Genomic DNA, 27,368 nt, shown 5'->3' with positions numbered 1-27,368 from the left:
CCCCGACGTCCGACACTTTGCGTTCCACGCCTTATCTATCTTCCTGACGTGCGGCAATTCTTGCGTTCCACGACTCCCTGCGGAGCCCCGCGCTCGGTTCCCGCTGCTCTGTTGTCATGGAGACTTCATCCGGTACCCCTTGACTCGGTGCCCGGTATTTCGTTCTTCGACGTATCCGGTGGTGCTCCCCGTGCTTGTATGCAGCCTCTCTGACCAGGGAGAAGCCGATGACAGCGAGCCATTGAGCTCCCATGACAGGTGAAGCAGCCCTGGCTTCTTTCCTGATCCTCCCTGCTCACCATATCAGTAGTGAGTGTGACTGATAAATTCCTGAGAGCTTAATTGTTTAGTATTGTAATGAAGGAATAATACAAAGTATAATATTACAAATGTATCATCTTATAGCAGGGAGCCATATCACTGATAGAAGCTGCATGGCCATCATGACACTTCCTGTGATGGGAGAATGGTTAACAAAAAAAATATATTTAGATAATATTTTCCATTCAAATAGTTTTCATGTGTCCAGAGCAAATCACCATACGCCAGGCCTGGTCATCGGACACTTCTGGCATTGGCCATAAGCTCCATCTGGTGTTTATGGCTCACAGACTTTTAGTTCTCAGCAGTTCAGCCCAGCACAAATCCACAGATCTATTTAATCCTAGATGTCATTTACAGATGATAGATTTTCCCTGCTTGAGACCGTTTGTGAAACCCAAGTGACTGTACTGCCTTCCTGAAGATGCTTAGTGATCCTTTATGGTGGCTAAATCTATTGAATCTATTCTCCCTTAGGAAGAGACGTTTAAGTGGGGATATGATCACCCTGTATAAATATATAAATGGTCCATATAGAGAACCCTCTTCCCCATTAATTACTTTGAGATCATTACTAAGAACAAGAGGGCACTCTTTGCGTCTGGAGGAAAAGAAGTTTATGTTCCGGATAAGGAAGGGATTCTTCACTGTAAGATCTGTGAAAATGTGGAATCAGCTCCCTCAGGAAGTAGTTTCAGTAACTACTATAGATAAGAAAAATCTGGATGTTTTTCTAGAAGCACAGAATATAACTGGCTATTAAGGCTTTAAAGTAAAAATAACAGTGACTGTTGATCCAGGGAACATCTGATTGCCTCATGGAATCAGGAAGGAATTTTTTCCCCTGTTGAAGCAAATTGTACCAGGGTTTTGTTTGCCTTCCTCTTGACCAACTATGTCCTATAGGGTTTTATATCTGGGATATGTTTATCTCTCTAGTGGTTGAACTTCATGGACTTTTGTGTCTTTTTTTCATCCTAACCTACTGTGAAAAACTACCCAGACATTATTCTTAAATACCCAAACCAAAGGTTTCTAACCATTTCAAACATTTTACATATGTTTTTTTCCTTTATTACTCAAAGATGTGAACCCCTATACGCTCTGGTGTAGCTCATTGGAATAAATAAGAACGTTAAACATGAGTGTTTAAATGTTGGGGGATAAATGTGTGTAAACTAATTGCAGCTTTAGATTGCAGTTATTAGCCTTGTAGAAAAAATTTTAAAAAAAAGTTTTTTTTTTTTACACAGCTCTGCAACACAGCCTAGCAGGATAAAATACCTTATTTTTATTGCTGCCTTAAAAAATTGCAGGTCTCGTCCTTCCCACAGGCTTTTATTGAGCAGTGAAAGGAGAAGCAGCAGACTGATGAATTCATCTCCTGGCATGCTGCTTTCTCCTCCCATCAACATGTTTCTTGGAATGCAGTACAACCCATTGGATTTTTGTGCTGCTTCTCCCATCTCCCATCCCATCCCATATAGAGAAAGAAACCCAAAACTACCCAAAACATAAAAAAAAAAAAATCCCACTTACCTTCAATCTTGCAGAGCAGTTGATCCATCAGGAGGTTTGTTCCATCGGGTCCTGCTTCGTCCCGTTATCCGTCTTTGATCGGCGCAACAGGCGCTGCCATCTTCTCTTTTTCTTCCAGGTTGTTCCTACGTAGGCGCCAGATCAGGTGGCGTAGATTAGGAAAAAAACTTGCCGATCTCACTGCGCATGCAGGAGATTGGCAATTTTTTCCCTATTGATAAAAGGGCTCCTTCTGCGCAGGAAGGAGCAGCCAAGTGCCACCTTGGATGCATGACGTAGGTATCCCAGGAAACTGTGCGCTCCCATTCATTCTCGATCACCTAGATCACTTAAAAAAAAACACAAACAAACAGAATTTTTACTTTGTCTATCTTTTTATGTAAAGTGAAAATTCAGAGTTTAGGTACGCTTTAATTCTTCTCTACAGTGCATTTTGAAATCCTGATAACATATCAAATTCAGGAGCATTCATTGCTGCCATTAAAAAATAAATACCCTTAGGGATGTGTTAATAAGTAAACAACTGCAATTTTTTGTGTTTTTTTTATCTAACTGAAGCATAGCTTTACATGTGTAAAAATACAACTAAATGCAAGTAACTAAACCTCAGTAATTCTCTCTTGTCTGTTTTAATTCTTGTTATTTCATTGTTAAAACAGCAGATGTTTCACAATGAGTGAATTCCGAATTCATCACGATGTGAATGAGCTAATCAGCTTGCTCCGTGTTCATGGGACTGAGGGAGCAGAGCTTTACATTGACCTTCTGCAGAAGAATCGCACCCCATATGTCACCACAAGTGTGTCTACTCACAGTGCCAAGGTAATATTATGCTCATTTTTTCCCATAATGATTTGCCATGGGAAATCACCTCCACGGGTTCATTAACAGCGAAATATATACACTTACTGGCCACTTTATTAGGTACACCTTGCTAGCATAGAATCAACAAGATGCTGGAACCATTCCTCAAGTATATTGGTCCACAGCTGCAGCAGTTTTTTTGGCTGCACGTTTATGATGTGGATCTCCCCTTCCACCACATCCAAACAGTGCCTGTGTAGGCCATTTGAGTTGGGTGAACTTGATGCCATGTCAAGCCAGTTTGAGGTTATTTGAGCCTTGTGACATGGCTTGTAACTAGCAGATACATGTGGCACACATTGTGATCTTCAGATATTTTAGCCCATCTGGTTGTAGGTTTGACGTGTTGTGCATCCAGAAATAATCTTCTACATAGCTTAGTTGTTACAAATGGTTATTTCAGTTACTATTGTTTTTCTATCAGCTCACACCAGTCTGGCCATTCTCCTCTGACCTCTGGCATGAACCACTCCCTGTGAACTCCCAGTCCCCGAATATTTTTAATTTTTCACACCATTCTCTGTAAACCCTACATATAGTTTTTTAAATACTCAGACCAGTCTGCCTGACACTAACAAACATGCTAGGTTCACAGTGAAACATCGAGGGTGCCATTGCAGAACTGAAGATGTTAGTTAGTCTGTCATGCTTATTATTTGGCTTCAGAACTTTAATACAATGAAGTAGGTCAGAAATGACAGCCCCATTACAACATGTTCTTATGCTTAAACCTAATTCAGCTTCCAAATTGAATTTTAGGCAGGCATCTACAGGACAGTCTGTTCAGCTTCATTGTTGGCCTTAAGACTTTGCCTGCTGGTCGTGTTGGTGGGAGGTTTAAGACTGTTCCATTTGCATTTTATACCTTGATGTACTTTATGCCCTGTTCATACCTGTCCAGTACTGCAATACTTTTTTCTTTGTGGTAACTGTGTTTTTCTAAGAAAAAAATCTAGATCCATTTGGATTAATATACCATACATGTTATACAACACCTTTATAGGTGAAAATAGCAGAATTTTCAAGGACACCGGAAGATTTCCTTAAGAAATATGAAGAATTAAAGTCCAAGAATGCCCGTAATCTGGACCCATTGGTATATCTTCTTTCCAAGCTCACAGAAGACAAGGAGGTAGGCCAAGACTATATTTTAATACGGATGTCTATAGCAGGGGTCTGTCTGACAGGTGGGCTGCGAGAGCACAGAGACCAGCGGTGGTCCGCGGCTCTGGCTGGTGAACCCCCTCAGCAGGGTCTGCAGAAGGCAGCAGCCAGAGCCACGGACCATGTCTCCCATACGGATCACAGGCTTGAGGCGGTGGGCGGGTTGTGTCTCTGGGTAGGTTCTGGCACTATGACGACACTTAGGGAAGTTTCTTCCTCTTTGAGTGACACAGGACTCCGGACCAGGAGTCCGTAGATTCAGTGGTCCGCAAGCTCCAAAAGGTTGGGGACCACTGTTTTACCGGGTCCACCGGTTTAAAGCATCCTGCTCATGTTTCCTTAGTTCTCATTAACCTTTACGATGACTAGATTCATCTTCACTACACAGATTTCAGTGTTCTACCCAGCCCCTTTTAGCCGGCGCACCACCGCGCACTTTTTAGTAACCACCCAGCTGTTTTGGGTTGGTTACTGAAAAGTTAAGTCACAATACAGGTGTCACCACCCAACTTAAAAAAAACTCTGGGGAGAATTCTGGAATTAGATAGTAATATTAACCTCAAACATAAGATGTAATCAATAATTATTTAAAGAACTATGTGATGATGATTGTATTATCTGAGCAGCCACTTTACCTGAACACTATAGTGCCAACTTTGTCTCAGAAAAACAATAACTCATCATTTGTCTTTAATTTATGTGTGCTTTTACAAAATTTGTAAGACTTTCAGTAAGGTTTTTTTGCTAAATCAAGCCACATGGTCCATGTTAATACATGGCACCTTAAAGCGGGAACAAAAAAAATAAAAAAAACACACTTACCTTTAATGGCACAGATTCTTCTGTTTGTCAGGAGGTTTTTTCGTTTGGGTCCCACGTTGTCCCGGTATCTGTCTTTACCTGGCACCGACATTTTTTTCTCTCTTCTGTCGGGTTCTTCTTCCTACATCACCCATTTTTGGAAAAAAAAGTTGTTTAACTTAAAAAATAATAAACCAATTTTTTATTTTATACTTTTTACTGAATAAAAGGGTTGTCTACATCTATATTTTTTGTTCTTTTTTTAAAGACTCTTCAGTATTTGCAACAGAATGCTAAAGACAGAGCTGAACTGACAACCAGTAGTGCGGCTTCTAGCAGCATTCCTATCCCACCTGGCACATCCAAAATTTCCCTGCAGGAGTTGGAGGAGCTAAGGAGGCAACTGGGGAATGTGACTGCTTCAACAACAGCTGGCCCTCAGGTACTATATTGCATTTCTTTTAAAAGTGTGTAAGAATGTTGTGGATGTTTAGTATATAGTCAGTCTATTCTGACATTTTGTCTTTGCTCCTCTTGTTGGTTCATCAGCCCGTGGAAGTTCTACGGAAACATCTTAGAGACAAGCTGAATAAGAAGAATGTGGGACAGCCAATTCCTGTGTTCCCATCCTGGGTTTATGAGAGGCCAGCACTAATAGGCGACTTCCCTTCACTCTCTAACATAAGTACAGATGTTACAGTACCAATAGGTATGCCTGGATACACACAGTTTCACTTTTGTTGCTTTAGAGATATTTTACTCTACACATATTGAAAGAAGATGGAGTCCAACATTTCTTACTGTAACAAACATTACTTTGTCGGACATGTTCTGTTTTGGGTTTACAATTTGTTGAACAATTGAGGTCTCATCATTAAAATTAAGTTGTATCTTTATTGGGAGGCAGCCCTCAGACTTGCTCAGTTTTGTTGTCTAAAAAAATGAAGTTGTGTTTCAGCTTCAGTAATTTCTCTTTTAACTTACAGGGACACTTCCTCTCCCTGCTCAGGAGGCAGTTATTGTAGAAGACCTGCTTTACATTCTTATTGGAGTTGATGGGCGCTACATTACTGCACAGCCATTGGTTGGAAGACAAATGCGTTCTTTTACAGTAGATCCAAACCTAGACTTGTCTGTAAGGGAGTTGGTGAGCAGAATCCTGCCAGTAGCTGCTAGCTACTCCACTGTTACCAGGTACTGAATCATTCTCATTCAAGTCAATACAATAAATACTGCTTGTGATTCTGCTAACTTTCAGTTTATAAATGAATATGTGAGGAGGTTGGTAAGCCTTCCTAATACTCCTTTTAAAGATTGCTAATGCTTCTGGTACTAAAACTTCAAAAATAATTGTTATGTAGGTTTTAGTGTGTTGTTAAGTGAGATAAACACAGTTTGTTTAGTTGTTTTTAGAAATCAGTTCCCCTCAGCCCAGCATAACAGTTATATCTAGCCCACATTGAGGCAGGGTTCATAGGAAAAAAAAAATTACACACAGCATTATCATTAATATTACTAGTTGGTATATATCGTGGATATTTCATGCCACACTTTACAAAGTCCATAGTCATATTACTAACTTTCCCTCAAAGGGGCTTACAGTCTAATGTCATTAACACAACCTAAGGACTTTTCTTTTAAAAGCCAAAATAACATAACTGCATGTTTTTTGAGTTGTGGGAGAAAGCCGCAGTGCCCATAGGAAGCCCACGCAAACCCGGGGAGAACATACAACTTCCTTGCTGCAAATGCAAGAGTGCTATCCACTGAGCCAACTGCATTCTATCAAAACAGCCCAGTGGGTAGCACAGTGGCCCAGAAGTTAACACTCTGGTCTTTGCAATGCTGGTTCCTAGGTTCAAATATAGGCCAGGACACTCTCTGCATAAGAGTTTGCATGTTTCCCCACGTGTTTGCTGTGCTCAGGTTTCCTCCCACATCCCAAAAACATTTAGTTGGATTAATTGGCTTCCCCTCAAATTGGCCATTAGACTGTGTTAACTACATGACTATAGTAGGCACATTAGATTATGAGCCCCTTTGAGGTCAAGCTAGTGACATTACTATGGACTTTGTAAATTGCTGGAACTCCACTAGGTCAAAATATCTTCTAATCTGCCATAAAATAACCACTAAAATATTCTTTGTGTCTAGCAATAAAGGAATCACTGGGCCCAATAATCGACTGTGCTCAAAAAAATTACATCTGATGCCCAAATGACCTAAAAACCTTTTTGTTATAAGCTCGGTCTTGATCTCTTCTATATCTATTATTTCTGCACGTGCTAGTAGTCGCTGCATCCCTTTTTACAGTCCACACGATTTTTTACCCTTCCTAGATTTATTGAAGAAAAGTCTTCTTTTGAATATGGTCAAGTAAACCATGCTCTAAGTGCTGCAATGCGGACACTAGTGAAGGAGTACATGATACTCATTACTCAACTGGAGCACTTGCAACGTCAGGGTCTACTTTCATTGCAAAAACTATGGTTTTACATCCAGCCTACACTCCGGACAATGGAGGTATTGGCGTCTCTTGGTAAGTTTTTTTTATAATCACAAAAATTAGAACCCTGTATCTCATTACATTTATGAACAACAAATCTTGGATGTCCTTTTATGTACTAATAGGATGTGTTGGATTTACACCATAAAATATCAATTAGTAGAATAGAATACATTCTTGTTTAATTCTTTTGCTTATGGGTGTTATGTACGTACATGATTTAGCTTTTCCTACCTTTACCACTTTTACTGAAGACCACTGTGTGAAAAAAATGTCAGCATCAGTTGCAGATTTTTATTTAGATTTTAAAATGGTATTTAGAGGGAGAAATGTCAAAGCCATTGTTTAAATTTGTAGCCTGGTGATCATGTTGAAAAAAGGTGCATGTTGCAAAAGTCATATTAAGCCACCATAAATTTTTATCTGATAAAAATTAAATAACTAGTCATTACTTTACATTTTGGGATAAACAAATGGGATTGAAATAACTGAAAAATAATACATTATGCCAAGATAGATTTGGCATTTGCCAATTTACAGATACAAATAATAGCTAATTATATTTTTCCTTTGTGCAGTTTTGAGAAGCATTTTATAGGTTCACACAGCAACAAAACAAGAAAATCTCATTGATTTATTATCAATTTAAAATGAAATTCCAGCTTGATTAATAACCTCAAAACAAAAAAACCTTAGTTGTACATGTTTTTGAACGTATTAAAATTTTAAATGTTTTACATCTATGCACATCTTTGTCTTGGTTGGCTATCAGAGATTGCAGTTGCTGGGGTTGCACATTGTATGCAAATCATTTGCTAATTAAAGACCTCATAATATACACTAAAAAGTGCAGCATTTTTTTTGGCTTGGTTTATTAAAGCACCTTGGTAGTTTATATTGCTGAACCAAAACTTGTATTTGTTTTGCTTTTTGTCAGCAACTTCATTGGATAAAGGAGAGTGTCTGGGGGGTGCCACACTCAGTTTGCTGCATGACAGAACCTTTGGTTATACGGGTGATACCCAGGCCCAGGAGCTATGTCTGTATTTAACTAAGGCAGCCAGCACGCCATACTTTGAAATTTTGGAGAGATGGATTTATAGAGGAATTATCAATGATCCTTACAGGTAAGAAAAAAATATGTACATGACAGTTATGTAACTCCAAACAAATTAAAGGATGGAGTTATTTAAGTGATGACTCTTATTTCAAATATTCCACCAAGGCCAAAGGGATGTTCTACCTTTTGTTTTTGTTTTAATAATCATAAATGTGTAAAGCTACTATTGTGTTTTTTTATTATTATTTCAGTCTTATATTACAGATATTTTAATGGTTTCTGTGTCTGATATAGTGAGTTTATGGTGGAGGAGCATGAGCTGCAGAAAGAAAAAATCCAGGAGGATTATAATGACAAGTACTGGGATCAGCGCTATACTATTGTACAACAACAGATCCCTTCCTTCTTGCAGAAGGTGGCGGACAAGATTCTAAGTACAGGTAACAAGCCTTGTTTACCAGATTTGCCTTGCTTATCATTCAGTTGGTGTCTTTTATGTTTATTTACCTATTTGTAATGACTACTTATAAAAATTTTAGTTCACAATCAGTGGCTAAATTATAAATATGTTGTTGAGGCTTTTCTTATGTAAGTATGGCTCATCATAGCCAGTGAAATATTGGCTTTCATTTGTAACCTGCACTTGAAAAAAATTATATTATGATTAGCTCTTGGTTGTAATAATTTATTTATGAACTTTGTTATCCAGGAAAATACCTAAATGTGGTAAGAGAGTGCGGCCATGATGTCACATGCCCGGATGCAAAGGAGATTGTGTATACTCTAAAGGAACGTGCCTACGTGGAGCAGATTGAAAAAGCCTATAGCTATGCCAGCAAAGTGCTCCTGGACTTCTTAATGGAAGAGAAAGAGCTGGTGGCACATCTCCGGTATGAGAACACAAAAACAAATGATACCTATTTTAGTTTTTAAAGTGGCATCTTGTTTTTAAAATGACATCAATGTAGTCTCTGTCAGTAATTTTCACCCATACTTTGAAGATTCAATATATAAACCTTTTCATAATTTTTAACATGTAATATTTTCAAACTATTGAGCTCCATGTGGCTGTACTTGGACCTTAACTACACTATCATTTCCAAGGCCAAGTGAATAGATTTGCTTCCTGGATGATCATCACTGTTTTTCTCCAAACCCTTCCGGATTATTTAGTGGCCTTTCTGCTTTTGATATCTTTTAGCATTTTGCCAATTCTAAAGTATCAAACTTCCTAGCAACTTGATATATTGACCCAATGATAGAAAAATACTTTGCTTTTTATGTTACAAATTAATTGACCTGAGGTAGTCAAAGAAGCTCACTGACCAAAAAAATCTTTTTAATCTGGTAAATTCTTTTCCTTTTTAGGTCTATTAAACATTATTTCCTCATGGACCAAGGAGACTTTTTTGTGCATTTCATGGATCTTACTGAGGAGGAGTTAAAGAAAACAGTGGAGGATATAATTCCAACCAGGCTAGAGGCTCTTTTGGAGTTAGCTTTACGAATGAGTACTGCCAACACAGACCCTTTTAAAGATGATCTGAAGGTACCAACGGAGAACATATTGCATTCTTAGATTCTGGTTCTGGTAGCTGACAGAAAAGCAAAGTTATAACTTCTGTAATGATTGTGAAAAGCAAACCAATCATTAGAAAGTTTAAGGTAAAGTTTTCAAGGATTTGAATCTAGTTTGAACTTTACTTTGAAAATAATCCAAGTAGGGCAAGCCATAGAAGTTGGTGGTGAGTCAAATGCTTAATCTTTACTAAGCGATGGCATAGCTCAGGTACAAAAAATGAAATCTTTGAAGGCTATATTTTGCACTATGTGGACAATGGTACTAATAGATTTACAAGAGATAAAGCCTGTTTGGTCATTGACAATAGGAGTAAGTGAGTAAGGATTTAGACATATAAGAGGTACAGTCCAAATGGTCATTTTTTGGTTTTCAAAAACACCACAACAATGGCCTTGTTTATGGACTCGACTAATTTCCTAGCATCTAAAGCAATGATTATTTAATTACAGAATGGGCACAACTGGACTGAATTTTTTTTTATATAACAGGATAGTCTGTCTAGACCAGGGGTCGGCAAATTTTTTGAACTACTAGGGCATATCCGGAGGTCAAGATGGCATTTAAATGGGAAACATGATGTTGCATGTTCTTAGAGACAGATACAATATCAGGTTCTAATGATGAGTAGTTCAGCAACTGAATGTCATTAGGTGACTATCAGTGAGCTAAGAGTGCAGCTTGTTCTTACAAAACTTAATTTTGGAGAACAGCTGCTGGCACAAATAAGTGCTGCCAAACATTGCAATCACATGCTTGGCATGGGCTAACAACATTGGAAACTAAGCATGTGGCAGCTGATGGTAGAAGTCAATGAATGTCTCTGTATGTGTGTGTGCTTGGCATCGAAATGCCCCTTGAGATTTACACCGCTTGAAAGTGCTGTTGGTGTCATTGCGCACTAAACACAGGGCTTTGTTGCTGCGTTGGACGAAGAATAATTCATCAGTCCTTTCGGTGTTGAAGACACAATGTTCGAGGTCAACCTTCCGAAAACTGGTAGCTGCACGTTGCTTCTGCTCTTTAGGCATAGTAATTGGGGTTACTGTGTGGGAACTCGTGATAACGCAACAGTTCAATTAGGCCAGGTCCAACAATAAATAACTAGGGGTGACGGACTGGAATACTGGCTAGACCGGCGTTTGCTGACCCCTGGGTCACAGCAGCACTTTTTTAACTAGTGATTCGCTATATTATACTATATATTGAAAAACAAGGACAGATTTCTTTAATTATTTTATTAGATGATATTAATAATATTGGTGTATTGCTCAAAATATAATTTAAAAAAAATATATATATATATTATATATAAAAAAATAAGATAATATTATTAGTCAGATGAGCTTGGTGGCAAGTGGCCAGCTATGTGTAACAGGCACCCCACCAGCCGCTCAGTCCCTTGCACAGCAGTGTTTGCAGATTTGACTGAAGGCGGCAGTGAGTGGTACGAAGCGTCACCCCTTAAGCAGGGTTCCATGGCATGAAGAAGGGGTAACCACAGTGCCACCTCACCGCCACTCTGAACGCAGCCTTAAAGTTTGGTGAGCAGGCAACTTTAAATTTAAGGCACCACAGCGCACAGACAATTGGCAATGCTCAATGTTATGGAAGTGGCCCTTGGGGGTCACTAATAGGCAAACTCAATTTAGGGATCCTTTTCTTGAAATAGCCTATCACCACAATTTTTTCTTTATATAGAAGGGTGGATAACCCTTTTTTCATTAAATACCTTTTAAAAAAAAAAAAACAAAAAGGCAAAGCCATTCCCAGAGCTTCCTGGGATACATATGTCACAAATCCCAGGATGCTTGGGCTCCGAGAACAGGCATGCATAGGTGGGACTTTTCTGTCATTGATAAAAGATTGCTATCTTATTTGTGTGAGCTGGACAGCACACAGGGAGAGGGATCCCTATGGGTATTGCACAAGGGGTTGGCGGCTTGTCCTTGATGCCCTCTTAATATGTCTTGGACAAGAAATGCCCTATTTTTTTTAGCGTCAATACCACCCCCATTGGGAACCTATGGTGTAGACCATATACTTTACCTGAGTCTGAATCAAACAAAGCTTACTGAATGTTAGAATCCATCTGTTCCTTATGAGTTGAATTTAATTGGAGAAAGATTGGTAGTTGCAGATCTTGTTGAGTATCATCAGATAATGTCTGCAGAACAGAATTATAACTTTGTTTATAAACTTTACAAAATCCAGCCATTACATGCTCTGCATCAGTAATTACAAAGACATCGAAACCTGTAATCTTGAGAACACTAATAGATGACTGCTGATGTTTTGCAATGTGAGCTCTTCGTTTGTTAGATTGATCACAAAAGCAAATATTGATCATATTAGCAAAGAATATCCTGTGTTTAGCATTTTCCTGTAACGTTAGTGTACAGTTTAGAAATAGTTTCTCTGTTGCTTCAAGCAGTTGGTCTAGAATGTCAGGTGTGCCTGTTTGTTCCCCAGAAAAGTTGTATTTCACATTTAATTTGAAGGTCTGATGATGTAATTTTATGAAAGAAAAAATGCCCATTATTTCAAATAGAAGGAGTATTTGGCTCTAACCTGCCTCTGTTGATGCAGTGCTAGCTGTCTAAGCTGCAAGTAGCCAGACCCGAGCATTGTCATATGGAGTTGGAAAAACCTAAGCTGTATGTAAACCCTGAGCAGAGTGGCTTGGAACTAACTCTTCTTACTCCCATTAGTGAATGGAGAAGTGGGAAGTAAATTAAAAGTTAAAGTATACATATGGGGAAAGGGAGCAGCATTTTAGTGAATGTGTTACTTTTCCCTGCATGTAAAAAGTACAGGGTAACTTTAGAACTGACTAAAGGTACACAACAAAATAGTTATATTGTGTAAATCATCTAATGCTAATATGTATCAATGTGACAGTGTATGGCTTGAAATACATTCTGTCAGACAACTGTAAACTCAAAGTATTTATCAGGTTGGGAAGCTTTGAATTACAGTGTTTGTATTCTGTTTGAGAAAAGGTAAAATGAGGAACTTATCAAGGGCACCATCCACCATGACTATACAAGTTCAAGGCGAATGACAAAGCAATGGGTTTTTTAACTTGCACATTTCAAAGCCCTTGTGTATTGGTAATTCTCCCTACTTACTGAATTGTATTGGAATTGGGAAATGACTTGTGCTTCATTCTATTTTCAGATTGAATTGATGCCTCATGATCTCATCACCCAGCTTCTCCGTGTCCTTGCAATTGAAACCCGCCAAGAGAAAGCCTTGATTAATGCTGACCCCACTGAGCTGGCACTGAGTGGTCTGGAGGCCTTTTCTTTTGATTATATTGTAAAGTGGCCTCTTTCTCTAATAATAAACAGGTAAAGTACAGCTACTTTGACCAGAAACTTCAGACCAATATGTCATCATTCTGTTTATATCTCTTTTTGGTTTGTTTTTCCACTTTTGAAACAAAGTAAAAATTTGGTATGTTTAAGTGATCTGTTAGCGTTGTACATTATTTTTATCTGTATTTCTTTTTTTTCATCTGCAGAAAGGCTCTGACACGTTACCAGATGCTTTTCCGCCATTTGTTCTACTGTAAACACGTGGAAAGGCTGTTGTGCAATGTTTGGATCAGCAACAAGGCAGCTAAGCAGTTCTCCCTGCATTCTGCTAAATGGTAAAGTTAGTGCTGTTGGAAATGTACACAGCAAAAGTATGGGGTTGATTGGGTTGAGTAGTGATTGTGCTATAGGTAAAATTATTTTCCAATCTGTTTGAATATGAGGTAAAGCAAACTATTTATACACAGATCAATTTTAAATTGTTTCATGAAAGCTAACATTACAGCAAAAAATAAAAGTTTGGGCACAAATGGTAAAAATATTAAACCATTCTGAGAAAGAACTAGGTAAGGAAAGACAGAATAAAATGAGCTAATTAGGAATAGTTAGAGAAAAGAGGGGGTTAATCAGCGGCCAAACAAAATGGAACTTAGTTGTTAAACATTAGGACTGTAATACCTATTATTAAATGAATGACCCAGCCACTAGAGCAGTGACTGACACTTTTGTATAGGTAAGTAAAATAGTTGACGCACAAGTCTAACTCTGATTTGTATGGCCTTGCCCACTGGCCTGAAATTATAAACATTTTTCTTGTTTTGGATTTGTAATGGAATGATACATATGAATACCTTCTTAGAAGGCTTTACTACTATATACTATATTTTATTTTTAGGCCTTTTTCTATTTAGTCCCCGTAACTAAGTCAGATCTAGGCCTACAGATAAATGACACTTTTCCACATAGTTTGGTGTTTTGTAGTGCTGATACATATGGGCGCCTTCACTTGTCCCTCCATCTCTTTGCTCTGCCACCCCCGGTCTTTCTTTGATCTGACATCTTTCTTTGGTCATTGAACAAATCTTATATTGTAGTCTTTGTGCATACACACCAGAGTTTACATAATCCTGACATCCAGCTCGATTTGTGGTATCTTGCAGAGACAGAAGAGATCTACAGTTTGTTTTAGTACTCATAAACAAATTAAAAAGCACATATCTAAAGAGAAAAACAGGATTGGTAATGAGGAGTGAGCAGCCCCATCAATCACAGTGATCAGATTTAGGTCCATTCTGCATTAATCTCCTAGTTAGCTGATTTATATTATCAGAAAGATCATTTACAACTTTCTAAGTTTTTTCTACAGTTTTTGCCAGTTGCGACCGCTGCTCTGATGTTATCTAATTTGCGTACTGTTAACAAATAGTCAGTGAAAGGGTAATTTAAGGGCAATTTCTATGTTAGTGTTTGCATTGATTACTACTTTTGACTTTGCTTTTAAGTTTCTTTCTTTTTATTGCCAGGTTTGCAGGGGCTTTTACACTCCGCCAGAGGATGTTGAATTTTGTACAGAATATCCAGTATTATATGATGTTTGAAGTAATGGAGCCCACTTGGCATATACTTGAGAAAAACCTCAAGTCAGTAAGTAACAATAAAGAGCAAGGTGTACAGTAAATATCCTTAAAAGCCTTGGTTTGGTAATGTTGAATACATTTATAAAAAAAAACAAGTTCCTGTGATAAACTTTCTATGTCTTAATGTATTAAAATGTATTGCTTTGCAAGGACAGTATCAGTAAGTGATAACTGCGGGCATTTATGTAAGCAGCCTGAAAATTTTTCTTGATGACCGTTTCTTTTAGTAATGACTTGTATACAAGAGTTTCTTAAATAAACCTAAAAGCATCAAAAAAGGTTTTAGTTAAACCTTTTTTTTTTCTCCTTGGTTTTCTTGCTGTACACAAACTGAATCTTTTTTTGAAAGCAACAGCCACAATTCATTCTAAAAGAGAAGTATACTTCTCTAACCACCTGTGATGTGTGTGAGCTCCCTTGCCAATATCTTTGCCCAATCTAATTCTGTGTTTGAGGCTTTGGCTTGTCTTGATTGATGGCACAAATTTACTCCCTTGTATGCACAGCCCTGTAGACAGTGTGGGGACAATTATGAATGTGCTGGCAAGACACGTATCTCTCCTGCAGGTGAAAGCCTTCCCATTCTGTGTTTTATTAAAATTGAGGTTAACTGTTCATTTTAAGATCTGTATTGCGTACTCAACACTCCAGTAGACTGGAGCTGAAGGGAATGTTACAGTTTTAAAGAAAGCATGAAATTTTGATAGCTTTGCTAAAATAATTCTCTTACAAGGCTGTCCCTTCACATAGAAATGGACCATGACTATTAGAATGATCCTCTGAAAACTAATCCAGCTGGAGCAGATTTCTTAGAATCATTTCCTATTATTTGGTCGATATTTTTAGTGACCAGCTTGACCAAATTCATTGCACGTTTGCTGAATCTCTCGGTTATGTGGCCGTTGTCAGTTTAAACAGGTTGAAAGGCTAAAATGGCCACTAGGTGTAGTAGTTATTAATATTTTTATTATTAATAAAAATAGCAGTGTTTAATTATAGAATATTGCATTATTTGAGTTTTTCTTTTCCTTTTTTCTTTAAAAATAGAACTACTAAAATGATTAGATTAAGGTTTGCAGTATGTTATGAAGTAATCTGCCATTAAAATAATGTATCATATAACATAATTTCTTGAACCTTTTTTAATAAATAGGTAGAAAGTATAAATGTTCTTCCTGTTAAGGGCAGATTTACACCAAGAGTGTTGTGTGAATGGGGTACATTGAAAATTGAAAATAGGGCATTTTTTTAATGTTCTTGTGCTGGGATGTGTTGTTGTATTGTCAGCTTCACTGCCCTGAATTGAGTGTGTAAGTGTACCTTTTCTGGCCTTTACTTCTCCTGGCCTTGATCAATGTTTAAAATTTCAGTAGCAGCATATTGTAAATTATTACTGTTTTTAAAAAAGCTGCAGGTGACGCAAAGAAATTGAGAAATTATCAAATATAGTCTTCCATCTTTCATTTAGAAGTAGCTTTACCTTCTCTATGATTGCTGCATTAGTTACAAAAAAAGTGTGTAAAACTTTAAAGTGACTGCCTGATGTATTTTTTACTTCTTACCAACAGGCCTGTAACATAGATGATGTCTTAAGCCACCACACAAGCTTTCTTGATAATTGTTTGAAGGACTGCATGCTTACCAATCCTGAATTACTCAAAATCTTCTCCAAACTTATGTCTGTGTGCGTCATGTTTACGAACTGCATGCAGGTAAGCTCCCACAGACATTCCTTTGCTCGTTGTTGGTGTTGCTATTGATCAACATGGCGCTATCATCTTTTATTGACATATACAAACAACTGTATTTCATATCCTTTTTTAACAAAAATAGAATATATAAAACATGGGAAATTGCCCGTATACGTTTCCAATGCGGAAGACTACAAAGAAGTAAGAAAATTAGAAAAAAAATATTTTAAATGTGCAAATTTTTTTTCATAAAATAATTGTGAGATTTTCTTTGTATAATATTAGGAAGCATATACATTCACATGACTCCTGAATTTTACAATATGTTGTTGAAGTCTAGCCAGTCCCTTCTTACTTTTACTGTGTTGCACTTATTAAATAGATATAACAGTTACATTTTCAAGTATGTTTTGACTGGTGTGTATTAACTTTCTTCACCCATTAGAAATTACATTCAAGACCTTCTGAAAAATACATCTTTGTGGTTATACAATAAAAAGAATTTACCATATATACTCCCCTCGAAATTGCAAATAGAAACATAATATCTGTTTATAATGAGGCCACTAGATGGTGCAGTATCCTTATGTAATGTACCTAACAAATCCATGCCATATAGGACAGTTACATGAAGACACAGCACCATCTACTTGCTGGCAAGTATATTGCATGTAATTATGTAAGGGGGTAAAAAGATGAGCAGACTGAGCCCACGTTTTTTAATTGTACCACCTTTTCAAACAATGTTTATAATAACACACCATGGATGTATTTGTTCACATTAATCTTTTTGCTATTTCTGTTTCTTACTGTTTAGATAGTTAGAAGTAGCAGAGACATTTTGTTCCTTAAGTTTTCACTTGAGTCAATGTAGTTTTCCAGTTTTGTTATTTGGATCTGTTTATATTCAAGTATATGTGATACACATGGAATTCTAGCTCTAAATCTCCAAGCATATAATATATAAAACCTTCTGGATTTCCAATTACTAGGTTTTGCTACATTATCAGAATTTGTTACTCCTTAAAACTACTTGCTAAAACCCTGCTTACAATTTTAATGATCAAAAACTATTGTTAACCTCACACAAGAGTTTTATTGAACATGGAAAAGGATGCACATGCATGACACAAAACTGCAATGTATAAAGTTCAAGGTACTTGCCATTGAATACATTTGTTGGGCACAGTAATATAATGTGTATCTGCATTATTACTGTCCACATGTTACATTTGTTATCCACATATTATACGGCAAGTATTCATGGAAAATCCTTTTTACTTTTTCAGCGATTTACACAGAGCATGCAGGTGCAGACAGAGATGGAGCGTTTGACACTGGAACATGGAACTATGATGGGACCACCCACACAGAATGAGAAAACTGAAGAAGTGATAAAGAAAAAACTCACTTCAAAGGTAGTAAAGGCAGCAATTTTAGATAAATCTACAGCTAAACTAAGGAAGTACCTTCGGTAGTAGTTAGCTGCAAGCACCTGTTTTTTTAGATGTTTACTCCTACTGCAATTCTGCCCAGGGCTTTCTAGGTTGTTCAGATTCTTGTGGAAAAGATAAGACACCCCCTTTTTCCTGCTCGTAACAAAGGTTATTCTTTCTTTTTTAGTTTCTGGCAGAACATGTTGATGCTTTTCAGTCTTCCTCTGGCTTTGAATCCACCATAAACAATTTTGACAGCAACTTCTCTACACATCTCATGGACCTTCTTGATAAATTGAGTGTGTACAGTACCAATGACTGCGAGCACAGCATGATCAACATCATATACAGGTAAGAAATTTGTTACAGCTAAAAAATACACTTTTTTGAAAAAAGTTATTTCCTCTAGATCATTTATATAGATATAAGTAAACATGTAATCAAGCTTTTATCATACTATAATAATTTACATATTGAGACTACACTGCTAAACTTGCAGTTCCTTGAATGTGAGTGCTTCATGGTTGTTTTCATTTACTATAATCACTTAATTGCTTTTGGTGCTGTAAACATTATCTCAGGACCTAAACATAAATAACAAGAACAGCAATTCTATTAACTATTTTGTGGATGCATTTTTTTCAACTCAGAATCTATACATGTGCAGAATTTTGGTATAGACAATGTATGGACAATGAAATCTTACATCTTACCGAACATTATTGACCATAGTTTTTTATCTTGCCTTAGTAATATTTAATTATTTTAAACATTTTATTTCACAGGTTGGATTTCAATGGCTTCTATACGGAACGTTTGAAGAGACTGTCAGCAGAAAGAAGCCAAAAAATCACTTCACAGGCATTACCCACACGACAGCCTGTGGCTACACAGTGACACAGCCTATAATAAAACAATGACTAGATTCTGTTGGAAGCTATCCTGGAACTTCCTTCATTCCACACACCCATTGTTCATAGAATTTTACTTATTTACAGTCACAGCAATTAAGTAATTTTTTAAGTAACTTTTTAAATATACCTTCTGTCCATTTGACTGTTCTTTCTAGGATTAGATCACTGAAGCCTTCACTTCTAAACTGCCCAGGTTTTTTCAAAACTACTAAATAAGGCCTATCTTGCCACCATTGTTACCTCTACAAAAACTTTGCTTGCTTTAACATTTTAGCAATTTATTTATCATTCATCCTTAAAGCAGAACTGCCTCTTTGGTTGGTCTTTTTCTGGGTTCCAGAATTTTGGCCAACCTGATCTGGCCAAGCTGGATTAATGTAACTCCTGCACATGGGAGTTTATTCGCCAAAGCACATAGGTATGCTGAAAATGTACACTAAGCTGCAAATGTGTAGCTTAGTATACATTCAAAAATAGAATGCCCTTTTTTTAAGCAAAGTTCACTTTAAATAAAGCAGCTGAATTACTTCCATAGGACTGATTAATTTCCTAAAGTTCCTACTTTTCAAAGTACTTAGTACACTTAAAGTGGGCCTGTCATCACATGTATTTGAAATATATGTACATGCAAGCAAATAATGTGTAAGTGTAACTCTTGCTGATATTTATTACATTACATGGAAGTAACATTTCTACCCTGACATAGTCTTCACCTGCTTTTATGTCAAGAAGAATAATGCCAATTTTGTTCAGTCATTATCCTGGGTGAGGTTCTATTTCGGATTTGAGTTGTCACTTTGTCAATTATGTATATCCCAATGCCATTTCGGTTCATGCTTGTGTTTACACAAATCATTAGGATCATCCCCCCGCTAAATCCTCTCAAATTGTAAATCCTGCAAAGCCTAGAAATGTTTTAATTTTTTTGAATAGACTGATTCAATGCTTCCCCTTGCCTGCCATCATCTCTGCATTGGCAATCCACTTGGACTGGAACTTAAAGACTGCTTTGTAAGAACAAAGGCTAGAGCTTGTTTTTTCCCTTCAAAAACAAACTATATTATATTTGTCAAGAATGTATTTAGATAGACCTGAGATAATGAGAGTTTAACCACACCATAAGCAGCAGTTGGACCATGTTACGGTCCCATGTTTTTTTTTTATTGGGTGTATTTACGTTTCGGCAAGCAATACAGTTTGAAGTAAACCCACATTTTTCATCTGAGATGTAGATTGTAGTGTAAACACGCTGTGCTTTTCCATTAAAGCGCAGTTTCTTGCCCATTGCTGCTTTGCACATTTTGAGCATAATTCACATGAAAACGTCATTATTACCTAGTACTGGTGCAGATTTAGCCAACGGTAGCTGCAATCTATACCATCCATCCGTCCTGGGAGAACCTGGAGCTGAGGAGAAGGGTCATTTTATGTATTTCTATCAAGGATTGAAAGGCAATAAAGTTAGTTGGCAGTGCATACCAGTACAATATTTTTAGCAATCTGGCTTTATCAGCTTAATATGTTGAAATTAATAAAATCATGGAAATCTACAAAAATAAATTGAAATTTGTAGGCTTTGTAGTTGTTCATGTTTGGCCAGTGGTAAAACTAATAATTACATGTAATCCACTGCAAAATTGTTTAATGCGTGTGCTTTAAAAAATAGATTGTGTCTCACATGCTGTATTCCTTATACGAATGTGGTAAAGCACAGTCCATCTTTTCTAGAAGTGTCACATTTCCACACTGTATGCCCACAGTAGAATGCAAACTTTGTTGAAGACTAAATCTGCTACAATGCATTTCCATCATCCTGTCATTTCCTAACCAGACCACATCTTAACTATGAGCAGTACAGATTCTCCTCTGCCCTTCATTTTTTTTTACCTGGAGTTTGGTGTTTTTTTACATTATACACATTTGTTATGGCTATCACTGTTTAAGTATGATACGGCAATATTTCTAATTTATACTTTTATGCAGAGCTTCACTAAAATATGTCATGTAATGTGCAATTAATCCGACCTATTTTTATATTGTTGCACTGCTGTTTGAGCTGTGTTTACACTAACTGTCAAAATAAAATATAATAAAATAAACTGCAGATTCCACTCATGTTACTGTCAGTAGTTAAGTTGGGTAAAACGTCATCGACATCTGGACTAAACATGACAATGAAAAACAATTCATTAAAATGATTATCCTCTCCAAGTTTTTATAAGCATTGTGGAATTCCCTTTCTTGGATTCCCCTGGGGGGAAACCTACATTACTTGTTCTTACACTGTAAACTCATCAAATGATTATAGCGGAGTAGGACAAATGTTATGTCAGTTAGCAGATTAAAGTGTTTTTTGTTTTGCCTGAAGTTCTATAAAGATAGGCTAGAGACACAATTTAGGGCTCACTGGCAGAAATTTGAAAGCTGAACTCCAGCGTTGCCAACAGCCATGCACAGTTGTACAGGCTCCTGTCCTCCACTGTAATTGCTTACACTAGTTTCCTTGCACACGGTGGGCTTCTCTTTAATGTGAAGCCCCACCTCCTAATGGATGACTAAATATCATCCAGCATCATCTAGCTCTAAGCCTGAATGTTTCTGGCCCCCACTACCTATTACAAAAAGCACAGCAATAATATTGTGTTGCATGTTAGGCACTTCTGGATGCAGTTAGGTGATACTGACTAAGCAGATTAAAACTGCAAGTTTTAGGGGAAAATAGCTTACAAATGCTTTCAAATTTATTTTTCTTACTTTCACAAATTATCACTTTATCTGGAACATCCCATTTTAAATTATGCTGTTATTGTTATCTTTATTTAAAAAGTGCCTTATGATTTGTGATGGCATGTTCACACCAACATTCAATGTTACAATGCAGATATGATAAATAAAAAGTATTGTTTTCTATAGGATTCATTCTCACACCCTGGGCTTATTAGGTAAATAATCTGCATTCTGCATTTTGTTGTGATAGGTGATCATTTTTAAGTCAGTTGAATGCCAATATGCACCTATGACTGCTTCCTATCAGGGTGACAACATTTACGGAGATTATGTTCAAGTCAGTATTTCCACCCTGTGCTTAGACTGTTTACCTATTGTTTGTTCACCAACAGCCAGTTAGATTGATAGATCTCCCCTTCCTGGATTGGCTGTGTTATCACAGGAGGTAACACCTGAAAGACAGCACAAAGTGGTATGGAGTTTCAGTAACAAGTGTGGCCCTGACTTTTTTACTTGTTTACTGAGTCTGTTTACTAAGAAAAAAGGTGTTCCTTTAGTGGTATATTTGGCAGATTAAAAAGCAAAACAATTTGAAATGGCTAAGAGCTTTGTCACTACTTATCAAGTTCAAGGGTAAAGTATATTTTTTTTTTGTTGTCTGTAGGAGAAATATAGCAAATAGAATCTCATATGTACTATTAGCTATGGATAATGTTGAACTAATTGGAGCTAAAACATACCTTTTATTTTCTATGACAGCGACAAGCCACTTCCTTTGGACTTGGATAGCACAGACTTAAATAATTAATTTCTCTTGTTGGTTTGAATACAGTTTAAAAATGTTCCTATATCTTGGTTTATTAATGGTATTATTACCATATTTTTAATAAAGCTATTCTAGATTGTTTTAAATCTTAACAATAGTTGGTCATATTTTGCCACAGTTCAGTTGTCCAGTGGACTTTATTTATAAATTTTTAAGGTATAGAAAATAATATATTCATTGACTGCTAAGTGACCAAGAGATGTGAGAAGTGTGAGAAATGTGAGTGTCCTTTTAAGACTGAAAATTAAAGGTCAAGTTTTATAGATCAAACCAGGGTCAATATGTGAGTCAAGTGTTGACTGATATTGACTGACAAAATATTTGCAGGCTGGAACTGATACTTATATATACCCACCAGTCAAAAAATTAATATAGACCTAGTCTGCAGATAATAAACTAACTTTCTCATTGCCTAATACAAACAAAATCACTTACAAATGATCCCTGCTTCTAAAACCTGGTTGGTTAAACCTGCCGATGTGAGCAGGGGGCAATGCCACATTACCATAAGGCTCTGTCCCTGAAGCTGAGTCTTTGCACAGACAGTTCCTATCCTAAGCAAGCTCATACCTTTTTTGGAAGCAAGGGCCAACCCCCTCTCATCCTCTTTAGCTTTTGCTGAATGCCAGGCCAGTGTGCCAGAATCAGTGTGAGCAACTATGGTAGTCATGGCCAACAGCCCCCTGTAGTCCCTTTTCCAAAGGATAGTGACTGCCTGAAGAGGGGAGAAAGAGGGGAAAACCATCCATGGGAAGCCTGGCTCAAATAAAACAAACCACATGGTATTGTCAGTACAGCATTAGAACCTAAAGGGTCCAATGTTCATTTTTGCCAAGGGCCAAATTTTACCTGAATCTGACCTGTTAATGGAATCATCTCAGCCAAGGTTCAGTAACAAGTGCAAGTAACAGTAACAAGCAAGAACTACTTGTAACGATAAAATGTACAACTTTTGAAAAGGAATATACTGTTGTAGTTCTACATTACCTGAACGCTTTAGCTCTATGCCCTGTGCTGAGAAGTAATAATACAAAAAGGCATTTTATGTATTTAAATATAAAATATTGCACAAGTAGCCTTATTGCATATTGAAATAGAAATGTGCAGGGCCAGGCAGTTGAGTGTAAACATGTCCTGATAAACAGCAGGTGATGTGACCTTTGTGTTCCACTTGGGGGCAATCTTTGAAAAGCTTGTAAAGGTTCCCAATGGTCACTGGCTGTTAACATTATTGAATCATCTAGAGGCGTGAATTATTTTGTCAGGAAGGGACATAATGTGTTGTTCTTTGTGTAATAAAAATAGTATTGTTGCATTTGTAGGATAAAATAAAGAACGGAACAATCTACGTGAGTTGGTTTGTACTGTAGGTTACTCATGCATCTTAGATCTTAACATCTGTTCTGCATCCTTTAAAATGTTCTGTCCACTTACAACTATTGCACCTGAAATTGGGATTAACAATATATGTTATTGTTTGTGTTAGTGACTGCTCATTTGTTAAGTTCATGATTCACATATTATCTACATAAACTTGCTGACCGGATGCTGTTGTCATGAAATGAATGTTTCCTTCTCTTCTCTTTTGTCAGGATTGGTTTGACATAGAACAGGCCGTGTTTGAAGACAGCTATACATAGCCCAATTAAAGTAAGTGATGTTTGGAGCGTTGCATCTAACAATCAGGCCTTTCAGAGGTTGTGAGGTTAATGCTTCTGACCACTGGAAATGGACATTATTTAACACATTTATATATATTTAAAAAGCACTGACATCTTCAGCAGTCATGTCATTAACTGTATCATAGAGTAACTTTGTAAAGATTTCCTTTTAGTAGAAAAGACCAAGATATAATTGCAAATCCATAACTTACATAATGGTGCACACTTATAAATTGACAGGGCATTGGCAGTCCAAACCTTATTGTAACCAATATAGCTGTTTGGCATAAAATGGTCTTTATTATACAAATCTTAAAATATTTTCCTGTTGAATGTTTTTTTTTCCTTTACATTCAGTACAATATTCAGGAGTACTGAGATGACTTTTACATATTGATAGTAAGAAGGATCAAATGCTCCAAGGGGGGATTACTATCAGCATGCTTGCTCAATTTTGTTGCAGGAGTATGTAATGTAAATGCATCTCTCTAATGAAACAATGACTAGATTAAACATGACAGACAGTTGAGGTTTAATTCTTCTCAGCCAATAATTAGTATCATGTAATGGAATAAGAGGGCTGTTATTACTTACCTCCTTCCAAAAATAACTGCTTGCTTGTCTCTGGCTTTTTTCATTACTGACCCAGAACACATATGCAGACGGGAATTTTCTGATCAGTTGCTATGTGCTCAGATATGTTCAGATATAAGTATTTACTTTCTATAATAAACATATTTGAATAAAAGATGGGTATAACACTGAAATGGTACCAGAAGCATTTTTTGGGCTGGCACCGATGCATCAATGACGTTCTGTTTTTTTTTTTTTTTAGCAGGAACCATATAAACTGCTCCAGGAACTTCATAAAAAGCATCTCACTGAACAACTTATTCTTCACGTCAGCTAACAGGTGGAATTTTGTAGTGTGAAGCTAAGAATACTTCTTGGAGGTTGAGTTTCATCTGAAGAGTTTAAACAACGTGCAGAAAATAACAGATTGCTTCCATATAACACATTTTTCTAAGCTTTCTAAGTATTTATTTTTCCTTTATTTTTATACAGTATTACTAAGTAACAAGTGGAGTTGAATTAGGAGCCATAGAATGAGATAGTACAACTGAAATATGGATTAAAATTTTTACATATGGAAGCCCTCTCTGCTGCAGCGCTTTGTGATCAGCTTATACTTCTCATCTTTTGAGATTTTTTTCGACATAAGAGGTAATTAATAAAGCAGTGACTGGGGCAGGACTTGGCTGAAGGCTACCAGGTGGTCTGGGACATGGACAATGAAGGAGTGCTGATTTTCTGATAGATTAACATCCTGATGACTTGCTGCAGCAGAGAGAGCTTCTGTAAATTGATATCCTTTAAATGGCAGGGTCCTTGTCAGGAAAAAAACACTATATAATGCTTTAATTTCAGATTTCTTTGCTTCATTTTAAAAAATCCTAGTTTGTATCACTTAATTTTAACTTACTGTAATATAATATTGTAATAATGTAACTTAAATTTAGCATCAATTTATCTCTTTAAGGAAAAACACTATACAAATGTGTTATCTCTGACATCTGGTCTTCTATTAGCCTCGTACATTGATGGAAAATATCATGTGAAAAAGCTTATGTTCTCCTTATGTGTGGGTGATATGGCCTAAATCCATTAGTTATATAAACATAACCTAGTGGCCACTATGCCCTCCCCCTCTTCAGCACTTAAGGCAGCTGGACAATGAACCCTGTATTCCCTGAACCATATCAGTAAAAAGTCTTTGGAGGCCAAGGCAAGGACATCTTTGCCTCCTAAACAAAGCCTGCTGTTAACACCTTTCTATAGTTCACATTCTGTAACATTGTCAAAAAATGATTAAGATTATCTAAATCAACCAGATTGAGGAACCCTTTGCCTATAGGTAAAGGGCAACATCCCCACACAATCAATTTTGGTAGTTTGCTTTGTTTTCTTTTTTTAATCTGACCACTGTTTTACGTCTATATGGTTATCTAGCCAATCTACTCAACAATTGGTATGCAAGCATGGGTAATCCTAGTGTTGATGAATTAGAAGACATGTATTGTCTATGGTGAGCTTATTTCCTAAAGAGACCGAGACACCTCATTTATTTGTAAAATTACCAAATCAACAGATGAATTGACTTAAAATAAACAAACTCTGCACTGCTCCCACCCTACCCTGTTTATTTTTTCCTATCTATGAACAGAACTTCTTTCCATATCTAACCAACTTCAAAGCTGGGATCGTTCTGCATTTTACACTGATTCCTGAGAAAATGTATCTGTCTGTAGTGCAATGCACAGCTCTTCTCTACATCAAACACTTAACAGTTAAACTGGAATACATCTGCAAGTACTGCTTTTACACAAGATAACACATAACGACCATAAATCTTTTTTCAACATAACATTTACTGTGAATCTCTTACCTACTGTGCTGAGTTCACGACAATAATATTCTTTTAGTAAAACACTATGTATAAGCTTTTAGCTTCTGCCAAGATGGCACATGAAAAAATAAAAAGAGAAAACACTGCCTGACCTTACATTTTTCATACAGCTTAAATTTACAATGTGTTGTAATTCATTTTATAAGTAAAATATAAAAAGCAAAGCACATCCTCAAAGCACAGATGAGTCTTCTTTGTGCCCTACCCATTTCTAGATAACAACCAGATGAACGTGTTATTAGTAGCAGTAGGTTTTGAGATCAAATTGCTGCAACAAAATCTGTTTATTTACTGGTTTTGATGTTAACTGGCTTCCCTCCAATATTGTGCTTAGCCTGTGTTAATGACATAGGACTATGGTAGGGAAACACACAATAATATTATTTTTTACCATATATCATTAAATATTCATAACAATTAAAATGCAATTATAAAATATTGATATAAAAATACAATAATAATAATATTAAAACAGAAAGCTATTACTGAGAGGATCACTAGGAATAAACAAAGGAATACAATTAGGCAAAAGAAAACGAATGCAGTACTAGAAAGTTGCAATATAAGAAATATTTCTTCTTCAGTATGATATACTGTAGTTTAGGGGCCCTCAGGACTGTAGCAAATAGGCGAGTGCCAATCCTGCCCAAAAGCAAGAAGGAAATCTCTTTATCCTTTAAATAATACATCTGCTTGTCTGCTGTACCCTAGGGACACAGTGGTGACAATGACAGGGGAATACAGAAATCTGGAGTAGTTGGACAGCTGTATGTGGTTGATACCTCTCTTGTTCTTTTAATTACTTAATGATTGATGAGATGAGCCTGTGATGGAATTCAACCAAAAGTCTGTAAA

General features: G+C 36.8%; 1 protein-coding gene across 2 annotated transcripts; it reads left to right on the top strand.

The window, feature by feature from the left end:
* The first annotated feature begins 6 nt into the window (after positions 1-6).
* Positions 7-20,931, top strand: TUBGCP2 (tubulin gamma complex component 2). Of its 2 annotated transcripts, none has more exons than XM_072425234.1 (18): positions 7-258; positions 2,523-2,682; positions 3,728-3,856; positions 4,958-5,131; positions 5,239-5,398; positions 5,676-5,883; positions 7,029-7,228; positions 8,133-8,322; positions 8,550-8,695; positions 8,965-9,145; positions 9,624-9,804; positions 13,015-13,187; positions 13,361-13,489; positions 14,678-14,798; positions 16,360-16,503; positions 17,772-17,900; positions 18,106-18,269; positions 18,704-20,931. In XM_072425234.1, exons 2-18 carry the CDS (start codon positions 2,533-2,535, stop codon positions 18,813-18,815), a joined length of 2,691 nt encoding a protein of 896 aa, XP_072281335.1. In that variant the 5' UTR covers positions 7-258; positions 2,523-2,532; the 3' UTR covers positions 18,816-20,931. The 2 variants fall into 2 exon arrangements, with proteins under 2 accessions (XP_072281335.1, XP_072281334.1); XM_072425233.1 differs by having other exon boundaries at positions 7-309.
* The last annotated feature ends 6,437 nt before the right edge of the window (positions 20,932-27,368 follow it).

Source organism: Pyxicephalus adspersus, chromosome 10 (assembly GCF_032062135.1).
Source record: "Pyxicephalus adspersus chromosome 10, UCB_Pads_2.0, whole genome shotgun sequence".
In the NCBI taxonomy this organism is placed as follows: domain Eukaryota; kingdom Metazoa; phylum Chordata; class Amphibia; order Anura; family Pyxicephalidae; genus Pyxicephalus; species Pyxicephalus adspersus.
This window is presented reverse-complemented; position numbering and strand designations above follow the sequence as displayed.

Bases quoted from the DNA above. Each gene is read 5' to 3' on its own strand.
- TUBGCP2 (XM_072425234.1), top strand. From the start codon at position 2,533: ATGAGTGAATTCCGAATTCATCACGATGTGAATGAGCTAATCAGCTTG. The intron at 8,696-8,964 runs GTAACAAGCCTT...TTTGTTATCCAG, and splicing joins GGACAAGATTCTAAGTACAG to GAAAATACCTAAATGTGGTA. The intron at 9,805-13,014 runs GTACCAACGGAG...TTCTATTTTCAG, and splicing joins CTTTTAAAGATGATCTGAAG to ATTGAATTGATGCCTCATGA.